The 22,379-nt window shown below is 39.9% G+C and overlaps 1 protein-coding gene across 2 annotated transcripts; it reads right to left on the reverse strand.

Moving 5' to 3' along the window:
• Positions 1 to 10,744: 10,744 nt before the first annotated feature.
• On the reverse strand, positions 10,745 to 18,016 carry LOC145780914 (uncharacterized). 2 transcript variants are annotated; one of them, XM_082592586.1, is made up of 6 exons: positions 17,074 to 18,016; positions 12,989 to 13,061; positions 12,372 to 12,606; positions 11,752 to 11,963; positions 11,101 to 11,263; positions 10,745 to 10,945 (listed from the first exon to the last, which is right to left on the reverse strand). In XM_082592586.1, the coding sequence occupies exons 4-6, from the start codon at positions 11,887 to 11,889 to the stop codon at positions 10,788 to 10,790; spliced, it is 459 nt and encodes a 152-aa protein (XP_082448712.1). In that variant the 5' UTR covers positions 11,890 to 11,963; positions 12,372 to 12,606; positions 12,989 to 13,061; positions 17,074 to 18,016; the 3' UTR covers positions 10,745 to 10,787. The 2 variants fall into 2 exon arrangements, with proteins under 2 accessions (XP_082448712.1, XP_082448704.1); XM_082592578.1 differs by lacking the exon at positions 17,074 to 18,016 and adding an exon at positions 13,487 to 13,629.
• Between the last annotated feature and the right edge of the window lie 4,363 nt (positions 18,017 to 22,379).

Below are 22,379 nucleotides of genomic sequence, written 5' to 3' on the forward strand. Positions count from 1 at the left end.
TTCAAGTGTCTCGCCAGGACACTGCCACGTGGTTTAGACTTGTATTATTGTATCATGGCCAGTGTTTGAAAACTTTGATCTTCAAGCATTTCTTCAAGTGTCTCGCCAGGACACTGCCTCGTGCTTTAGACTTACGTTGACTCAAGGCCTTGTTAGACCCACCGAATGACTTCATTAAAAAGCACAGCAGCCAGACTATGTGTGGTCAAACAAGATTGCAAGGATCAATTTACCTCTTAAATACTGTGTTTGAATGCTTTGCCCTAAACACCAGATATCAACATTAGATATAAAATATAAGAACATTAGAACAGAATATTAGATATACAGTAGAATTCGCCTATAACGGCTTCGTTTATAACGTCAATTCGCCTATTACGTCACATTTCGCTCGGTCCCGGCAGAATTCCTATCTTTTAGGTACATTGTAGTTCGGCTACAACAGCATCGCCTATAACGTCAATTCGCATGTAACAGCACCCTTTATTGGTCCCGACCCCAGACGTCTTTTGTTCGTTTATAACGTAACTTTAAGCCATCACCTTCACCACGAACCGTCAGTCTTTTAATCCAGTTAGCGCTGCTGCTTGCAAAATGTCTTCCCTTTATTTTGCTACGTCGTTCGCATTTCGCAACAGGGACTTTAATTAACTGAATTAACTCTTTTCCCGCGTGAAAAATTATCACGTGTAAAAAGCAGCTCTACTGCTGATCTTTAAACAACTCAAAGCAACAGTTGTACGTTGTAGAAGCCCTGAAGTCAATCAGACAACTAGACCGATACTTCCGAAGTCACGACGATAGCAAGCAAATCCTACATTATTTAGCAAAACCTGAACGCTATGTGGTAGAGAAATCCGTGTCAAAACCAAAACAGCTGAAGATCAATGCCTTTTTTGCTAATAAACAATGAACTTCTCTACTACTGTATGTAACGAGCTGTATTGCGCAAATTTCCTGTACCTTTCGCTGTAGGTTTTTTTTAAACAATTTCTTTGTTTACTGTATTTTCTGCGTGACTTTTGTCAGTTTGGTGGTACACAATAAACCTGACTGGATTATACACCTCTTTCTTTAATCAAAAGACAGTTTTGGAATAGTTTGCGGTAGTTCGTCTATAACGTCAATTCGGCTATAACTTCAGTTTTTGCAATCCCCTAGAGGTGCCGTTATAGGCGAATTCTACTGTAATGACATTCACAATTTATATCTTCGATCACACAACCATGTGAATTAAAACAATCAAAACATAATTATTTCCTCTTTTCAAAAGAGATAAATTCCTCATATAAAAATTTCCAACCTTGTACTGTAAGATAGAGAGACACGTTGCTTTTTAATGGATCATCTTACTTTTTTCAGTTCTGTTATGTGCCTACAAAATTTTGCTTTAGCCAAAAACTGTTTCAAAAAATCGAGAAATGTTATTTTAAATTTGTTTGTGACTGTAAGAAAATGTAACAATAGTAGATATATAAAATATGAAAAAAAAATACAGTAGGCTATATGAATTTTTGCCGATGTTACAATCCATGATTTGTTGCTGCTTTATATATTTCGTTGAGAATATTTGTGAATTCAACTTGAGATTACTTATGATTGCTATGTGATGATTGATAAACATTGTTTACCCTCTAATAGCTTCGCAGTGCAATCCTGTGAACCAGTGAGAACCCGGGGTGGTAAAAGGATAAACCCTCGGCCCCGGAGTCTCTAACAACAAATATTGATAAATTGTATACTTCGTATTCGCGTATCTGGGCTTATGCCTTGTGAAAGTGATGACTTATGATGCCTCACGATAGCTCAAGTGGTTAAGTGCCTAACCCAAGATCTATCCAACAACCAATGTAAATTGCAGAGGATGTGAGAAAGAAGATACAGTAATATTTTGTGAACATTATTATATTGTTTCTTTTCGTTTATCTCAACTAATATTGGTTTGAAATAGTAGCCTACATGAGCTGCTTCGAACAATTCTTCAATGCTACTTTGAAATACTTAGGCTACCGTACTACTTGTATATCATTGCCATTTAATCATTGATTAATTTGGGTAGGCTAACCTAAGCCATGAACAATCCTGCCATTCTGCTTAATATTGTATACTTGTATATAATGATGCAATGAGTAAACATTGCATTCACTTTTTGTTTTAATGAAGTTTGTGAATGGAAAAATTGTTAGTAAACTTTGTTTGTGATGTCTCGAAACGAAACTAAAAATGGTAGAACGCAGTGGAAAATTTGAAATGCGTGATAATGATGATAACTATAATGATAATGATGACTATGGTGTAAATTACAGAGTATGTATGAAAAAAGATCATGTTTTTTGAACTTTTTTACATATTGTTTTTTTTTTATCTGCACCTAACAATAATGTTATTGGTTTATTTATTGTCACTCTACAACAGCAAAGGTGGGACAGCGACAGGACTCATGTTTAATTTTGTAAAATGTCATCACATTATTACCCGACTAATTCTCACTGCGTTATGCATGAGTGAACAAAATCGGTACCGTTTTTAAAGTTTTCGGTATGAGCCGAACTGGAAACGATCTCAGATCTACCAGCTTCAGAGCCCAAGGAGATACCACTGGTCCATTGAGCTGGTTTTATCAGCAGCTAATATTGGTTTGAAAAGGGACACTGCTGCTTCATGGGCGATTATGTTGAAATACTTCCTGTCTATAAACTTATTGATGCTTTCAAAGTTTACACCAATTGACTTTGGTAACTTGGTAATTAAATGTAATTTAATTTGCCGTTCGATGATTGGTCAATAATTTAGTTCACCAAAAGTATGAACAATATAAAATCATTCGACGTCAAATATGAAATGTGTGAACCTTGCGCCTTGTTTTCATTGTTTGCTTATTGTTGCTCAGGAGTGTTCAAAAATGGAAAACTTTATTTAGATATACATTTTATGTACAGTAGATATAAATTTTTCTTTAAGTTTCGTTTCGAACCGAGTAAAATTTCGTTTCGTTCACATGGCATTTTTTGAGACTCTGATAATTGTGGACAACAAGGGCAGCACTCCGACGAATGAGTTTTATGTTGTACGCCTCTGGTCCATGAGTTGTACGTTGTACGCCTCTGGTCCATTACTAAGAGTTGTGTGTTGTACGCCTCTGGTCCATGACCATGAGTTGTGTGTTGTACGCCTCTGGTCCATGACCATGAGTTGTGTGTTGTACGTCTCTGGTCCATGACCATGAGTTGTACGTTGTACGTCTCTGGTCCATGACCATGAGTTGTGCGTTGTACGTCTCTGGTCCATTACCATGAGTTGTGTGTTGTGCGCCTCTGGTCCATGACTATGAGTTGTGTGTTGTGCGCCTCTGGTCCATGAGTTGTGTGTTGTGCGCCTCTGGTCCATGAGTTTTATGTTGTACACCTCTGGTCCATAAACATGAGTTGTAGGCCTACGTTGTCTACGCCTCTGGTCCATGACCATGAGTTGTGTGTTGTGCGCCTCTGGTCCATGACCATGAGTTGTGTGTTGTGCGCCTCTGGTCCATTACCATGAGTTGTGTGTTGTGCGCCTCTGGTCCATGAGTTGTATGCTGTACGCCTGTTGTCCATGACTTGTATGTTGTTCGCCTGTGGTCCATGTGCTCTATGTTATAGGCCTCTGATCCATAACAATCGTGTTAACAATCCCAGCTTTCCATGTCGACTGAATAATCGATTCATTATTAATCATTAACTGCTCAATTTCATTCTATCATAGAAGTATTTCTTGTGGTTTCTCAATGCCACACATATTGCAGTTTAACACTTTATATTAACATTTAAGTTATTTAACTTTATATTATTTTATATTTATTTAACTTTATATTATTTTATATTTATATTAACATTTAAGTTATTTAACTTTAACTTTATATTAACGAACTACACATGGAACATGGAGTGGCAAAACAACACCTCCCGACTCCGTGATTTCCTACCCGACGTCGATCCCCACCCTCCGGGAATGTCCCTCGCAAGACTTGCGTGGGTCCGGCTTAACCGCCTACGAACCGGCGTCGGTCGCTTTCGTTCAGACATGTGCAAATGGGGCCTGGCTCCCTCACCGGGATGCGAGTGTGGCGCCACAGACCAGACAGTAGATCATGTCGTCCATGACTGCCCAATCCATCAACCACCACATGGAGCGCCTGGACTGAAGGCCCTGGATGACGAGACTGTCGAGTGGCTGATGACATCATGCCCAAACATATAGTCCAGAAGAACAGCTCATACGACGAAGAAGGAAGACGATGGATCATCAAAATTTTGATGCCTTTAGTCGCTTACCAACAGGCGGGGCTCATGTATTCGATGAAAATGAAAGTACGGTTGACATCGATATCGTCTGTGTTATAGGTGCATTATATTTGCAAGTTCAGACCCAAAATACTGCCTCAGCACCCAAAGAATCCTGCAAAGATCCTATAATTTCCACGGTAATGCGTTTCATTAATGAAGGATGGCCGCCCAAGTCTTCTCCACAAGACCCGGTCAAATCATTCGTATGTGCGCAGACTCTCTTTCTACTTGTTACAGATGCATAGTCTACGGTTCCAGAGTAGTCAGTCTGATTAAACTTCGTCCTCATGTCCTTCAGTTGCTTCAAGAAGGAATCGGCATTGAGAGAATGAAGCACTTGGCAAGAACTTCCGCTACCGGCCAAACATCGATCTGAACATAACTGAATTTTGTCATAAGTGTTGCAAAGTTCTGCATAAATTAGGGGAAGGTGGGGTAAAGTGGAATACCTAAAGGTTAATTCAGTACAGTTCACTAATTTTGCCAAAAAAAATAATTTTTTTTATTGGAGGGTTAACTCTAACATATTTCGACAATTTTTAAAGTGCACTTTTGATGACTGCCAGCTTTTTTATATAAATTTTTTTAATTTTAAAATTACCTCCAATAGTCCACTTTACCCCACATATGTGGGGTAAACTGGACCGTTGTAAGTTTTGAGAAAATTCCGTAATTTTTTTCCAAGAAATCAAATTATTTACAACTAGCATCATTAGGGAAGAAGTTATGAAACTTCACAACTGCAGTTCATAAGTCTACTACGAATCAAACTTTGAAGAAATTTTTTAAAAACAGAGATCACAGATAAAGTTGTCATCCTCTTCACTGCAACCAGCGCAGGCTTCATGCGCCCACCGCAAACATTTGGAACACTGGATCCACCCATCATTTTGTGCCAGTTCAAATGCAAGTGATTGAAGATGTTTCCTTGTAACCCCAAAGAATCTTCGTTCAACTTCAAGCACATGTGCAACTAACTCTTTTTCCTGGGCTTTCGAAAATATTGAATGAAACCTTTCAAGTCCCTTTTTGCTTCGTGTCATTAATATTATTTCCTTTAACTCTTCTTCTGAGTGTGGTCTTAGGAACTCCGTAATCTTTGCTTGTAACCCATTTTCTTTTCGTTTACTGCCTGAATAGCCGTAGCCTCTTCGATCGGTCCAAGATTGTTAGGTGGATGTCCTTTGTTGATAACGAGGCTTTCTGAAAAACAAGAATATAACTAAGTTAAGAACCAGCTCGTCTGCTCGATCATGATTGGTGGGATATCAGAACAACTGTCCACTTGAGTGCTAATTTGGCCTACACAGCTGTTGTGTAAAATAAGCTACAAGATTATAAGTAACACAGCACCTAATTCAGTCAAGAAATCATAAACAAGAAAAATATTTATGACGGGGTAGAGTGGACCACCACTGGTCCACTTTACCCCACCTCTACATCACTACTAATTTACCTGTTGGCCAAATTTAGGCTAGTCAGCAACATGAGTCAGCTACCCCAATGAGGGGGTAGGTCGGACAAGGTAGGCTATGGGGCTATGTCAGACAAACCAAAATATGGTTGAAAATAGTCTTGAATAACATGTATTGTACCAATAATATTTACAAAGAAATCCTGCAATTGTTTCATGTTGAATGGAATAACAAAATATCAAAAAAATTACAGAAGGTCTATAGCCTAGGGGATACCCCGGACACTTAGATATTTATGTCCGCGGTATCCCCATGGTCACGTGTAGCAAGCAATGGCGGATTTCTACTAGTACAAAATGCTCTGCTAAAAAACTCTTTTGCTGTAAGAACCTGCTATCTACAACGTATATACTACACTAAAGGTTAATAATAATAATAATAATATTTATTTGCATCAGACAAAGCTGTCCATATCCAAAACAACGAAATAATACACAAACTGCAAACAACGAACAACAACAACCAAAAACAACGAAATAATGCACAAACTGCAAATGCACAAAATCTCACTAAATATGCTATCAACTGTTACAAGTTTACAGACAATGGTACGGTAGTGTTACAAGTTAGAAGAACTGAAAGTATTCAGAACGATAAAAACAATCAGATGACATGGCAGCCATCAAAACTAGATAATAGCATAGGCTACATAGAATTATTATACTGAAGACGGTAATTTCATTTACGATGGCAGTCGTGCCTCATCAAGGAGGCAACAATAGAGTTAGACGAAACTTCACATCTTCCAACAAAAGAAAAAACATATTTCCGAAGTAATGCATCAAATGTTATAATGTTGCACAAGACTTGATGTTCACGTCATAGCATCTTTTCACAAATTGGGACTAGGTGGGCAAATTTTCAAAAAGGGCAATTTTAGCGCGCAAACAATGTTAAAAAGGGCAGTTTTTGCGCGTAAATGATGGGAAAAGGGGCATTTTTTTCGAGCGTAAAATAAGTAAAAATGTAGATTTCTCAGGAAAATTGTGGGTAAAAAGACATTTATACTTAGGCTAAACTTTTGAGACCTATAATTGATTCCTATATTATTCATCTCCGCCCACAATATTTTATAAATAATAATGCAGCCTCATTGGCGTAGCCAGGGGGGCGAAAGGGGCCATGCCCCCCCCCAAAATTTTCAAAGTTTGAATTCCGAAGTTGAGCCCTTTGTTGAAAATATAATAAAATTTGTATAAATTTACATCGTTTTCCAAGATATCTGACAATTAACACCCCTCAGAACTTGCTTTAGACACACAGAAAGACGCCAATTTTGGAAAAACAAATGAACGAAGTATTTTAAAGTTACATTCAGACTTTTTGCCGATTGTGTCATTTCAATATCGGTCCTAGTCCTAACTCCTGCAATTTTGACTTAAAATGTAATTGTATGTCACGAGAAACAATTATATTTAGGTTTGGATTGCTGGTTTATGTCTTTTCAATTAATTCAAGATCATATCTTAAACGTTTTCTTCGCTGCTTTTGGCGTAGGTTAGGCTACATGACTTTACGTTTGGGCCTTCGACACGTTTCGACGAGTTTCTACACTTTTCCAGAGTTATGTGATAATATTTCAGAATCGCTTACTCTGTTGGGTTTTTGTATGGCTGAGTTTTTAGTGTTCGCTAAGTTTAGCCGCAGTTTTTTTACCGTTCGTGTGTAAGAGCTGCCTTTAATAAGTTAATAGCTGTTTATCTGCTAATAAATTTCATACAAATATTATCCTAAAAGTGTTTCCATAAAGCACTATAATCCATTATTTGAGTGTAATTTTGCAAAAATTTTCCGGGGGTACATGCCCCCGTATCCCCCTAGAATGTAAAAAGAAACAACTATGATAATATATGACATACAACTGCTAAGATATTATAGTGAGTTGAATCTTCGCAAAATTAGATGATTCTAAAGAGCTGGTATTTCATTTTGATGAAAATCGGCAACAAACTTTGGTAATTCAGACTTGTAAAATCTCACACAAAATTTAAGGGAGCATACTCACAACACACATTGATAATCTGCTTGAATGGAACATTAACGATATTATAAGTGAGGTCAAAGGTAGGCTAATAAGTTCTAGATGTATGCTGAAGCTTTCCATTTAGCTGTTCGTTCCTTAACTGCCAAAGAAATATAATAGTTCAAAATGTGAAGAGTATCTAAAACGTTACTTGATCACTTTTATAACCGGAATCTAAACAGTTCAATCGAAAAAAGCTGCAAAGTTTTCTCCCAACTGTTATGCTTAATAAAAATTATTTTTGAAATAAAAAATAGTGCAGAACCTGTTATGCAGCTTGTCCTATCACTTTTCTTTCTTGTCCTATCACTTAGTTTAGTCTTTTGGAAATTTAGAAGATCATGTTGCAGTTTTGTTAACTTCAGAGCAGTCCGCACATATTATACAATAACAATAATGAATAACTAGCAGCGAGACATCAACAAAGCTGATAACATTTTTTCTCAGTCCGGCATAACCTGCTAATTCTAATGCATCATTACACATACCTAGAAAGAACAAGAAAATTCAATTGCTTTAAGCCAGAAAGAAGTAAATGAACAGAGTTACAAAGCGAAATCTACTTAAAGGGAAACTGTAGTCTACTCAATTTTAGCCCTAGCCAGTTAAAAATATAAAAATACGACGATTCCCATCGTACCAAGACATTATTCTCTATCATTTTTCGTTAAGAAGCAATTGCCGAATTACTTTTATCAAAATTGGAAAGGAGTAGGCTACTTTGATGACGCAACGGATAAGGTGGGATGGCGCAACGGATAAGGCGTTGGCTTTCCAATTATGCAAACCTGGTTCGACTCCCGGCTTCAGCTGGTTGTTGAAAACACCGCTCACCTCTACCCAGGGTGTAATAAATTGGGTGGACGTAGTTGCTGAAGTAAAGGCGGCCGAGAGCAAGGAACTGGCCACCCTAATCTCCTTAGTGCCGAAGGCTTAGTATAATGACAACCTTATCTTCTCATTCCCCAAAGCTCAGTATCTGAGTATGGGACCTTTACTTTGATGACATAGAGATAGGATTACACTCTCAAGTCAGCTTCCTGGGTCTATGAGTCATTAATGGTAAAAGCTGTGAGAATCGCGAAGTAGTTGCGTTGGCAGGCAGGTTTCGTTCCTAAGAAATGATGTAGGCATCTAGTGATGCCACCCTATGTTGCTATAGCATAAATAAATAAAAATAACTGCAATGAAATACAACGAATTCCCACGTTCGGTAGCGCTGATAGATCGCAAAAGTAAAGTGTTCCATAAGAATGTAGAAAAACTACAGATTTGCTGTTTTAAGATAAAACTAGGATCAAACTTAAACAAAAATTACGTCTTAAAAATAGCCCACCTAGTTTCAAACTAGGGGGGCAAAGAAAGGGCTAGGTGGGCAAGCGAAGGGACTAGGTGGGCAATTGCCCACCTAGTTTATATGTGAAAAAATGCGTGAACTTCACGTACGCTATAGTGTTGAGGCAAATTGTGTATAATTCTAAATCCATTATTGAAGGCAACACGCAGGCGATTAATGTCACGTTGATGATAATTTTCCCACAGATGACATGCATACATTGGAGTACAATATGAACGGAATAGAACATTTTTAATATCACTGGAGCACTTGTAAAATTTTGATTTTAATTTGTTGGCAGAACAGTAGATTGATCGCACTTGTCGATTTATATCTTTGTCGTCACACATTGTTGTGTCAAGAAAAACACCCAAATATTTGACACTGTCTACGAATTTGATCTCACTTCCATTGAGCTGTACAATTGGATTCAAATTTAACTTTAAGTGATTGGTTTGGAAGTACATAGCAAATGACTTTTTGCAGTTAAAAATGACATCGTTAGAAAGCGCATAATCTTTACACACATTCAAGATACTCCGCAGACCATGTACACTTGGAAAAATACTACAAATATCATCAGCAAACATGAGATGATTGACAAGTGTATTACCTATGTAACAGCCTGCCTTGGTTTTGCTTAACACAGTCGATAGATCATCCATATACACAGAAAATAAGTAAGGACTGAGGACACCACCCTGATTGACACCATTGCTGACAGAAAAAGACTGTGAGTAATGACAACCCCAGCGTATGTACATCCGCTGATGGGTATACCAATAAACAATTAGACGAACAAGGCATATCGGCACTCCTCGTTGAATTAATTTCTTGAATAGGAGGTTGTGGTTTACCCTATCAAATGCTTTCAAAGCATCTAAAAATACAGAGAAAACAGGACTTTCACGTTTTCTGTAGTAAGACACAGCTTGCTTAAGTACAAAAATGCACATATCTGTGCCATGCTTATGTTTAAAGCCAAATTGATTATCATTTGTTGTGAGATAGTCATTAATGAAAAAAAGTACAACATGCTCAAATAGTTTAGAAATGACCGTAGCAAGAGCAATAGGTCTGTAGTTTCCCCATAAACATTGGCTCGTGAAAAACACGACAAAGATACGTGTTTTTTTACCCCAGTTTCTCGTGTAAAACCCGTGACGTGCACCCGTGTATTACACGGGTGTTTGCACAAACGCAACCCGTGTTTTTACACGACTTCTAACCCGTGTTTTACACGACTTCTAAACCCGTGTTTTACACGACTTCTAAACCCGTGTTTTACACAACATCTAAACCGTGTTTTACACGACTTCTAAACCCGTGTTTTACACGACTTCTAACCCGTGTTTTACATGACTTCTAAACCCGTGTTTTACACGACATCTAACCCGTGTTTTACACGACATCTAACCCGTGTTTTTACACGACATCTAACCCGTATTTTTACACGACATCTGACCCGTGTTTTACACGACATCTAACCAGTGTTTTTACACGACTTCTAACCCGTGTCTTACACATCAAACCCTAGTTTTTACATGACATCAAACCTGTGTTTTTACACATCAAACCCGTGTTTAATATGGCAATTTATTTAGTACCAAAATCACATGCGTACAGCTGTTTCACACATCATCAGTTGGGCGAACCGTGCTGGATGAAGATGTCCTTGCAACTGACTGTCTTCTTATTCTCTTTTCAGCTGATTTGAGGAATTCTTGCACAACAGCTTTAACATCGCCCATGGTTGTGTCTTTTGTGCAACTGTATGTTCGAACTGATGCTGTAAGCAAAAAAAAGTTAGTGCTTGGTCACAAAAGCAATAGGCTAGCAATAGATATACAGAATTCTTCACGGCTCAAATATATTAAAAATAGATTGCAACATACGTTCATTAAGCAGGATATACGTGCAAAATCTAAAGTTTAGGCTACATACCATGAATTACAAAAATAAGTTTGCAATCTTTAATTGGGCGCTTGGAACCGCGTTGACCCATCCAATTAAACTTCGTCATAAGCGTATCCGTAAATACTCCAGAAAGAATTTGCTTTACGCTCTTTTTGTAGTCCGTCGAAAAATACCGACTAAAATAAGAAATCTGCAAAACAACATTTATCATATAAAATTTAGACTTCACGGTTATATTCCATAGAATAAAAGTAGAGCGCACTCATACTGCAAGCTGTTAAATTTCATTGTTAACAGTCAGGGCCGTGGAGTCAGAGCCGTAACAATGTTTATTGTTTAGCCAAAGGAGTCGGAGTTTTAAAAATTGCACTGACTCCGACCCCTATATAAAATTGAGGAATGCTCTACATTACAAGGAATTTTAAAATTATCCATTGTCAAAGTGTCAAAAACTTTGGGAAATGCATAATTTTGTTGTTTTGCTGCAAATCAATGAATCGTTGTTTTGCTGCAATCAATGCTGGTTGAAAGTTTCAAGAAATTTGCAGCAGTACGACATTGCAAAACTGTTTTAAAGAGGGTGAAAATAACCAGTATTTCTTGTATATCTATTCTATGAGGAGAGTCGGAGTTGTGATACCGATTCCACAGCCATGTTAACAGTAAAAAAAAATTTACCAGTTTATTTTGAACAGTGCTGCTTCCCAGGTTGTGTTCAAGCTCATCAAAATCCTCCAGGCTGTTGATGGAAAAAGATGGAATGTCCGAAGGGGGTTCCTCTATTTGTTGGGCTGGGGCGCTTCTTTCGTTTGTCATTATTATATCCAATTTTTCGTTGACAGAATTTAAAATTCCCTTAATTTCCAGTTGAACAATTCGAATTCGTCGAACTGTGTGAAAAATAAATAGTTGCTTTAACATGATTTGGTGTTAGCAAAGGTGCTTTGCTTTGACAATACAGAAAGAATAGCTCCCACGCTAGGGCAGTTGTGATTTAAGCAGCTGCCAAACAAGAAAAGCGAGTGGTAAATAATACCGCCAATTAAGAACAATGCTCTTGTAGAGGCGCTCACGTGAGAGACTCAACAGATCTTCCAAAATTAGAGAAACTGAATTTTCAAAATGCGCTGCTTGTGAGTAAAGATGGGAGTTACGAACGATAAAATAAGAGAATAAACATAAATAGATGAAGTGAAGAATTATAACTAAAACTATATCATCACACCGATGCAGCTGAGCAATTGTTGAGCGAAGTTAATCCAACAAGTTTCAAGATTTTAATTTAACCCGGTGCAAACCTTCACTCTGCAGCGTAACAAATTCGTAACGAGATATGTTCTTGGTCACTTCAGGCGTAGTGTCGATTGCAACATTTAACTGATTGTCATCCACGTGAAAATCAAGGATTGATTGTTCGCGCTCTGGACTTGAATGCTGTGGTGCCCTCACAGAGGAAGATTGTGGATATTCCGAAACTTGTGGCAGTTGCTGCAAGGTTGTAGCAACCTCAGCTGCTCATACAGGAGTAGAAACCTATGGAAGATTTAGTGACCGTCAAAGTGAACATTAACAAAATATATTTAGTGATATGCTTGGCTCCCTCTACACCCTCAAGTGTCGCACACGAAAATAAACTGACAACTATGTTATTCAGGACTGTCCAATCTATCACGCTCCAACTGGGGCACATGCTGGTCTCAAAATCCTGGATGACGACAGCATATTTAGGCAATGTTCGAAAAGTTCTGATTGAACACCTTAATCCGGGCTATTAACCTTAAAATGAGATGGCAATATTTTTTTTAAATCATACCACTTTTAGAAACCGCTCAATTTCTCAAAAAATAACACCTAAAAATCGTCAAATTTTGGGATTATCATAATTCATAAGTGATTAAAGTATTTGTTTACTTACAGTAATGATATTTTCTGACTCCGGTGAGTCGCTTTCATCTGTATATGCAATCCTCATAGGCAACCGGCAATTCCTGCATTCATAATTTGAAAACAGTTACTTCAGCTAGATGTCATGCTTGTCCTTGCTTACTAGTACATTACCTATTGATATCTCGTCAACATCAACATATTTTGCATATACAAGCAATCATCATGCAATAAACGTAGAAATGCATGGATGTACGGTATCTTAAAAGATTAGCTTATATTTGCATCACGGTGTTGTCAGGTACAATGTAACAAGCCAAAATGTACTTACATTAGATACAATTTATACAACAATGTTACAAAAACGTTATATACAACTGCCACGTTAGTGTAACTGTGACTTCAATGCAAAGTACTGGCATGCACCCATATATTTTAAATAAGTTAAGAAAGGGTAAAATTGGTTTTGAACAGTTAAAATCAAAATGAAATGAACAAATATCAGGGAAAAATGAATGCATTGTTATACCGCTTTCTTCTTTTCGATTTAGGTTGTCTACTATCATTTACTTCTTCTTCACTAGCTGCTGTTGAAGCCAAATCAGAAGTATTTTCAGCATGTTGTAACTTTAACAGTGCTTTGGCCAAATCATCTGTTGCAAAATATTAACAGGTCATCCGAACGAAAGCGGCCGACGCCAGTTCGCAAGCGGTTAAGCCTGACCCACGCAAGCCTTGTGAGGGACATCCCTGGTGGAAGGGGATCGGCGTCGGGTATGAAGTCACGGAGCGTGGAGGTGTGATTTTGCCACTCCGTGTTCCACATGTGGTTCGTCCAGTGTGCCGCACTTAAACTAAGTTCTTCTGCGTTCTTAAGGAGTTGTTGTGCGGCAGGCACAAAGGGGCGTCTTGATTTCAGCCGCTGCTTTATAGGTGGTGGTCTCTTGAATGTTGCATGGAGGAGATGGTCCGGGTCCAAAGCGCGGCGAGCGAGAGAAATCGTGGCTCCTTTACGGCGTAGCTCAGCGGGTTGGATGCCTGCTAGGATGGGTAGGCAGTCCGTTGGAGTGGGATGCAGGCATCCAGTCACAGTACGCAGTGCGTCGTTGATGGCGGTATCAATCTGGTGGGTGTGAGAACTACGACACCAGACCGGCGCGCAGTACTCAGCGGTGGAATGAACAAGGGCTAGGGTAGCTGTACGAAGAGTTTTAGCACCAGCTCCCCAGCCGGAACCCGCCAATCGCCTCAAAAGTGCGACGTGTGTAGATAGTTTTTTGCGCAGTGACTTCAAGTGCCGGCGGTACGTGAGTGACCTGTCCAGGGTTATGCCGAGGTATGTAGGTTCGGCACAGTAGGGCAGGCGTTCCCCATCAATCTTGATGTTTATCTCACGCTGTGCCTCCCGGTTGTTAAGGTGGAAGGCCGCCGGCACTGTCTTTGACTTGCTGAGCTGTAGCTTCCATTTCTGGAGGTATGCTGATAGTGTTTGCATGTCTTGGCTGAGGTTCCTCTCCACTGACTGCCAGTTTCCTGCTGAGTGCAGGAGTGCCAGGACGTCTGCGTAAGCATATTTCCTGGAGATGGTGGGGGGCAAGTCGTAGGTGTATATGTTGAACAGGAGAGGAGCCAAGACTGAGCCCTGTCGGACGCCGTTTTTAAGTCGGCGTAGTCTGCTTCGACGACCGCTACCGGTTGTGAGGGTAAAACTGCGGTTTTGCACAAGTTCCATCATCATATGGACCATGTGTCTGTCAGGGAGCAGACGGAGTAACTTGCAGGTAAGGCCGCTATGCCATACGGTGTCATAGGCAGCCGTTAGATCAACAAACACGGCGCCAGCCTTCTTCTTAGCCGAGAAGCTGTCCTCAATGTCTTGGGTCATAAGTGTGACCTGATCTACGGTTGATCGTCCGTGTCGGAAACCAGCTTGTTCACGGGGGAGCTGCGGATCTATTATTGGTTTGACACGGGCGTAGATGAGTCTCTCGAGGATCTTGAAGGGGATGCAGAGCAGTGAGATTGGACGGTAACTCTTCGGGTCCCCTGGGGGCTTCTTCGGCTTAGGGACTGCAACCACAAGGGCTCTTCTCCAGATTCTGGGAATTCTCAGGTGGCGCAAACAGCAGGAAAGGAAGTCTTTTAACCAGGACTTCAAGGAGGCAGCAGCATGGAGTATCAACTCCGGGCATAGGTGGTCAGGGCCCGGGGCTTTATGTGCTGGAGGGCGGCGGAAAATTCTTCCGGGGTGAACTCACCCGAGATGTTGTCCCCGTCTGGGGTTGTTACCCTCCAGAGGTCCGTCATTTCTTGCAAGACGGATCTATCTGATTCACGGTCTCTCGATTTGTATTTCCCGTTCTCCACAAGTTGTGAGGCGATAGAATTTGCTGAAACGGGACATTGTTGACGAGAGGCACGTGATCTGCCAGTTAGGTTGTTCAGTGTACTCCATGCTATGCGGCTGGAGTGCGTGAAGTCGATTGATTCAACGGCTTCTGTCCAGCGCTCCTTCCTCTTTAAGTCCAGCCTTGCCAGCAGAGCTGTGGCTGAGCTGTTGGTGTCATTGCCCTGAGGGGCGTGGAGGAAGTCGGAGTAGAGGCTTTCGCACTCCTTATCCCAGCACGGTATGTAGGTCTTTCGTCGGCCGCGGGAGATGGATTGTTTTGCCGCTGATGTTATTGCATCACAAAAGTCCTGGTAGGCTTCTTCCACGTTGTTGGTGTGAGGGGATGGGAGATACTGTGTGGCTTCATTGGTGAGGAGGCTATAGTACTCCCAGTTAGCCATTCTGAAGTTCCATCGATTAACAGGCTTGCTCGCGACAGGCATTATGAGCGTTGGAGCCGTGATAACCGAGGGTCGATGTTGGGACCTGGGGAACTTCTCTAGCACACGTCTGTCCGGTTGGCAATTATCGGGGTCATCACTTGCGAAAGCCAGATCGGGGTTTGTACCAGTGTTCCAGCGTCCGGAGAAGAAGCTCGCTGCACCCTTGGGATCGTGCAGTAGGGTGAGGTTGTTATTGGCTGACCATGAGGCCAGGCTTTCTCCGTCGGTGTTGGTGGTGTTGTAGCCCCAGTCAACGTGGTGGCAATTAAAATCGCCAGCATAGAGGCTGGGTTGGGGAAACACTGGGATGGCTGTTGGTGTTAAGCGTGAGGGTGGTGGCTTATAAACATTGATGATGTGATAGCCTGATATGTCTATGCATAACCACTCTATCTCCGATTGGGCACTGGACTGGTCTATTGGCGTCCAGCTCAGTTGCTCATGGACAAACGTGGCGAGGCCGTGTTTCCTGCTGATGGTTGCGCCTGCGAGTGTGAAGTTGGGTAATACCAACTTATCCACAGATGTGCAGTGGGTCTCCTGGAGGAGAATAGCGAGGGCGTGATGTTTTGTGGCCAGATACTCGATGATGCTGAGCTTGCTGGCCGTAATGCCCTCGGTGTTCAGCTGCAGTACGGTGGGTCGTCGGTACTTTTCGACAGAGGAGCTGCCGCGCCCTGAGAAGGGCGTTTCCCTATCCACCCTGGGCTGAACCTGGGCCTGGTTTGCTCGAGTGTGACAAGCTTCGCTTTGCATATCTTTTTTCTTAAAGATATGGTACTGACGGGAGGGACCACGAGAAGGTGCTTGTTCTTAACATTCATCATCATCAACAGTGATCAAGATTAGGAAAAACCATACACTGGAGAATAAGATCTCATGCATATTGCATATGGAATAATAACAATCTGCTAAAGCGGTTAAATGGAAGTTACACACCAAAAAATTGACAGCTAACTAAGACAAGCAGCTGTGCTGCAACAGAAACAACAGAGCAAGCATAAAATTCGTTGCACAAAACTCCTCATATTGGAAAACATATTACATGTCTAATGAAACTTAACACTTGGCAACATAAATTGGTAAGAGAAAATCATAAGGCAAGTAAATTCCAACTATCTAATCCAACTAATACAAAGTTATGTCACCATAATGATATGATATACTATCAGCCATTGGGTAGCCTACTTCTACTGGCAAAGTCCTACCTGTGATTGTTTCCAACTTTTATTTATGTATATATAACTTAACGGATATTATAAATTGAGTATTATTAATGTTTACCTGTTTTGTACATAATTCGTACAAGATACTTTTTCCAATTTGGATTAACATCTGAATTTTGAAGACATAACTGGCGAACCTTGTAGCCGGGAAGCTCAGGCCAATAACATTTCAAAAGATCATTCTCATGAAATATCCATTTCTCTAGGACAAGATCAACTTCACCTCTTGATATAAAGTCAACGACTGCAAATGCTCTCATAGTCTTCATATTTTTAATCTACAGTAGCACAAAATAGACTGGACTTACTTATTACTTAACATAGACACCTAAAGTATTTTCAATCAGTGTTATTACTCAAGACTGCACGGTGCACATTAAATGATAGGCTTATCGAGTAAAACTATTCGTACAATAGAAATAAATATCGGTAGCATCTAATGGATGGAATAATTCCCTGGCAACAAGACTTCAACAATCGAAAACTTCACTCTGTCAATCTCGGTGACCGGGCCTGTGTCAGTGATTCAAGGGTGCAACCTAGTTCGTACCCTGAACAAAGTGAACAGTTCGTACCCTCAGTTTGTACCCTGAAAAGATCGAGAGAAAAAATTCAAAAAAGCCGAAGTCGCTGTTTGGAGTTTCCGCAAACAAACAAACTGAAAAGATCGATAGAAAAAAATAGAACAAAGCCGAAGTTGCTGATCGCAGTTTCCGTTTTTCCGCAGTTTTCCCAAACATTTTAAAATTTCCGATAATGATCCTAAGAGTTTGCCGAAGTCGCTGATCGCAGTTTCCGCAAACATTTTAAAAGGGTTAGGGTTAGGAAAAGACTGAGAGAAAAAATTTAAAAAAGCCGAAGTCGCTGATTGCAGTTTCCGCACACAAACAAACTGAAAAGATCGATAGAAAAAATAGAACAAAGCCTAAGTCGCTGATCGCAGTTTCCGCAAACATTTTTAAATTTCCGGTAATGATCCTAAGAGTTTGCCACAGTCGCTAATCGCAGTTTCCGCAAACATTTAAAAAGGGTTAGGGTTGAGATCGGAGTTTCCGCAAACATTTTAAAATTTCCGGTAATGATTCTGAGAGTTTTTGTTTGTTTGCGGATACTGCGATCAGCGACTTCAGTTTTGTGCTATTTTTTCTCTCGATCTTTCCAAGGGAAAATTTTAAACTGTTTGCGGAAACTGCAATCAGCGACTTCGGCTTTTTTTAATTTTTCTCTCAATCTTTCCAGGGTACGAACTGTTCAGGGTATGAACTAGGTTGCATCTATGATTCAAAGCCTCTACAAGTACAAGTACCGGTATGCGAAACTGCCAGGATTAAGCTCTGCAAGAAGCTTTCCCAGTCCGAGGATAAAGATCAGGGTTGGCCAAGGAGGTTTCCCCCACTTTAGTTTTACCCGGGTAAAACCCTGGGGGAAACTGGGAAAAACCTTTTGGGGGAAACTGGGAAAAACTTGAGTTGTTAAAATTTGCAAATGTGAATGAAATAATGATTACTCCTCATGGTCAGGGCTGCGATTTTTGCCTTTTTCGGTGACGAGGTCACTCGACACGCGCCATCACTATTCGACAAACGCTGTGCCTTACGAAAAAAAAAACGAAAAAAAAAAAATAAATAAAAATGAAAAAAAAACTGAGAGAGGACTAAACGTCTTCAGGTCGAGGAACAATCGGGGAGGGGGGGATCACGTGATGCAATCATAAGAGTGCTGACTTACGTAAACTTTCTTGCGCCAGGTACTTCAAAGCAAGGTCTAAAAGCGACGCTTCACACGAGAAACTCCCAAGGCGTCAGCGCTGCCATTTTGAACACTGCGGGAGAATGCTTTGATCGAAGTTCCAACGCCTGGCATCAAACATTTCGCCACACACGTTTTGTGCTATTCGACACAATGGGTTTCTTTTATAGATAAAATAACCGAAGTAGGCTACTTTAATTGTCAACGTGTTTGCAAGTTTGTATTTATGTCTGACTTATGCATTTGTTGTTCCAAGATTGCAGAAATGTTTTGCAATGTGAACAAAGAATAGTAGACAGACAAACATGGTTGCAACTTGACTTCCATCCACTAAAAGGGTTTCTGTAATTACCTAATGGGCGATTTTGCATTCACAAAAACACACAACCCAGCTGGCAAAACCCGACGTTTTTACATTGATTCAACGTCTGCAGACGTTGAATCGAAAAAAAACGAGAGGCGAAAAATATACTAGAGTAGTCTATCACAGTGCTTCCCAACCTTTTTCAGTTCGCGACCCACTTTTGATGCAAGTTTTATTTCGCGACCCACTTTTAATGCAAGTTTTATTGTGCGACCCACAGCCCACAATGATATATATATGACATCTTCATTATGGCATCTTTACTACTGGCATACGTACTGAAATAGTTAATGCGACATAACACATCTAATTGTTACGTATTTGTTATATTGTTGCATAATTGTTACGTAATGATAACGCAATAATTTCCCGATCTAATAGAAAACAGGGTGCACAATTCATGAAAATGGAAATTCAACAAATGAAGTGAAGATTAGTGATGGCGAAGTAGTCTACTGTTCAAGACCAAACTGCGGCTTGTGAGATCCATAGTAACGTCGGTATTTTTTAGAAAATTTTAACATTCATTAACATTTAGAAATGCTTCGCGACCCACCTGAAATAGCTTCGCGACCCACCATTTGGGAAGCACTGGTCTATTACGAGCCACGACCGCACTGTTTGATTTGTAGTGATGTAATAATACCAAAAGTAGCGACACGCACGCTGTTACGTTAAATAACTCAGGGGGAAAAGTAGGTTAATTTTGGGTTGATTCAACGTTCGAGTCTGCATAAATCTATTTAATTTTCCTGGCGGGTTACATTGCGTACCCAAACAGCAAAAATCTTCATTTTTTACATTGATTCAACGTCTACAGACGTGAAGTCAATGCAAAAATAACGAATTTTGCTACCTGCGTAACAATGCCCAAGAAGAAATTTATGTTTGTTTTACATTAATTCGACATCTAGCGACTTTGAATTATCATAAAATAACGTTAATTGTTCAACCAGGTACCGGTAACAAATTAATATCTCACTGCGAGATGATTGCCTTGATTTACGTTTACACTAACATAATTTCAGCACAGTTGAGATACTGCGAGCAAACACGAGTCTGTTTGATCAAGAACTAACTGTCAGAATCGGAATCATAAGTCGCTGTATGGGAGGATGAAGCTGCGCATCGTCACTGGAATACTTGAAGACGCAAAACTGCCCGTTCATGAACGCGCAATGCCATATGATCAGAAGCATTATTATTTTTCTTTTCTGCCGAAGAACCGTTTATCCAATTTTGTACTACTTTTTTAACTTGACCCCGTAGCTTTTCAAACTCCGATTTGTTTCCGTCATAAAATTCTTTACAAATTTAGCAAAATACCACACTAACTTTTCCTTCTGTTTGATAATAATCTATAGTAGGTAAATTCCACTTTTTAACTGTATCTTCTTTCACGATGGTTTATATTCGCAACCAAACCGGTAAACAATAAGCATTCAATAAAAGAATAACTTTTGCGTAACAATAAGCCAGTATTTATAAGGTTGCAAACTTTTTACAGTTCACAAGAGCATTGTCAGCGCATAAAATAGCTTGCGTGACGTTCTGGACTACCGCCGTGTGACATGCGATGAAGAAGCGCATAAAATTTCGTTTGATTATACATTAAAGCATAGCTACGGCAATTATTGTCGCAGCAATCCAAGGTGTGTTGATTTGGCGACAGCAATGTTTTTGCCGTCGTAGATGGAATCACTCAACCAGCGTGGGATTAAAAACTTAAAGTAAGTGACTTTGATACCACACAACTTGTGCGGTAACTCGTGGCCAAACGCTTATAATCTGACTCTTGTGACGTCATATTACTATTAGACAAACAAACGTAGAATTTTTGGTCGTTTGACAAGAAAGAAAAAATCGCAGCCCTGCTCATGGTTAATGTTTATTACCATCATATTTTGAATGAACCTATAAGATTTCCTGTGCTCATCCTACAAAAAAAGAAAAATATTGTGATTTACTAATATCTAATAATAGATAGGTCCAATCATTAGTTTACATAGATGAACATACCAGTATGTTATCAAGTCAGACGCTACCCTGTGCCTAACATGCAGTCAGCGAACAAAATTGTAAACATTGAACAACAAAAGCCAAAGAAAGAAAAAATTAAGAGCCGGTATAATCTCAGTCATTGATAACATGTCAGCAGTCTTCATTGTCCACATTCAACAGTTTTTCATCTAGGGTTTCAGATTCTTTCCATCCAAAGTGTCTATAAACATGCACTAATTTGGCAACCCTCTCATTGCCCAATCTATTTCTTTGCTTTGTGTGGATTAAAGCCATGCTACTGAACAAGCGTTCTATTCCAGCACTGGATGGTGGGCATGATGATATTGCCATCATCAATGAACAAACCTTCTTTACTGGCTCATTGTTTGCAACTTTTCTTATGTATTGCCAATATTTAAGTGGTGACAATTTTTTCATTGATTTGATAAAAGAGATGTTTGGAAAAATAGATGTATCCTTAGTTTCATATCCTGCCAGTACGAGAATGAAATTGTCATCTTTTTCAAAAACAAAGTTGCGTGCAGTTTCTTGCTCATCTGCAGACAAAGTCATATATTTTTGAAACTGATCAACATTTTCTCCTTCATTTTTCTTCTCACTTTTCTCCTTCCATGAGAGTAGCACACTAGACATCGTTTTTGAGGCTTTTCTTTTTTTTTCTGTGGGAGGAAGCGTTTTAGGAAAGTGCTTACCACTGAGGGACTCGGACTGGGAAGGCTATGTGGACGACCTCTACTGCTTTCCGGCAAAGTGCTGGAAGATATCAGTTGGTTTGCAAGCTGCAATTTAAACTGAAGCAATTAGTCACAACAGCACAACACTGACTGGCGTGGTCTTTGAGCTGGAGGTAGACCATCTGAATTCAATAAGAAATTACTATTGGTAGTTTGGTACTGCCAGAAGACAGTGAGTCAGTACGCATTGAGAAAGTGTCAAAAGAAAAATCTGAAATATCACTCTGTGATGATCCGGAGCTTTATCTATTTTATCTAAGTTTTGATGCAATTCAGATGGAAAATGTCATGAGATAACAGCTAAATAGCTGGCTAATCATTATATTGCATAAGAAACTCCACAGACAACACATTTAGAAGTTTTAAGGGTTTCCCCAGTTTCCCCCAGTTTTACCCAGTTTCCCCCAGTTTTACCCGGTTTCCCCCAGTTTTACCCGGGTAAAGATTCAATCTATCAATCAAATGCACTGTCTACAGAAAGCCCTGTAGCCTGTA

This window comes from Aplidium turbinatum, chromosome 1, assembly GCF_918807975.1.
Source record: "Aplidium turbinatum chromosome 1, kaAplTurb1.1, whole genome shotgun sequence".
Taxonomy (NCBI): Eukaryota; Metazoa; Chordata; class Ascidiacea; order Aplousobranchia; family Polyclinidae; genus Aplidium; species Aplidium turbinatum.

What these genes read in the sequence shown, in the direction of transcription:
- LOC145780914 (XM_082592586.1), bottom strand. Translation starts at nt 11,889, where the DNA reads ATGACAAACGAAAGAAGCGCCCCAGCCCAACAAATAGAGGAACCCCCT. An exon ending in GCACTGTTCAAAATAAACTG is followed by an intron (nt 11,264 to 11,751) that starts GTAAATTTTTTT and finishes GTTGTTTTGCAG; the next exon opens with ATTTCTTATTTTAGTCGGTA. An exon ending in ACTTATTTTTGTAATTCATG is followed by an intron (nt 10,946 to 11,100) that starts GTATGTAGCCTA and finishes TTTTGCTTACAG; the next exon opens with CATCAGTTCGAACATACAGT.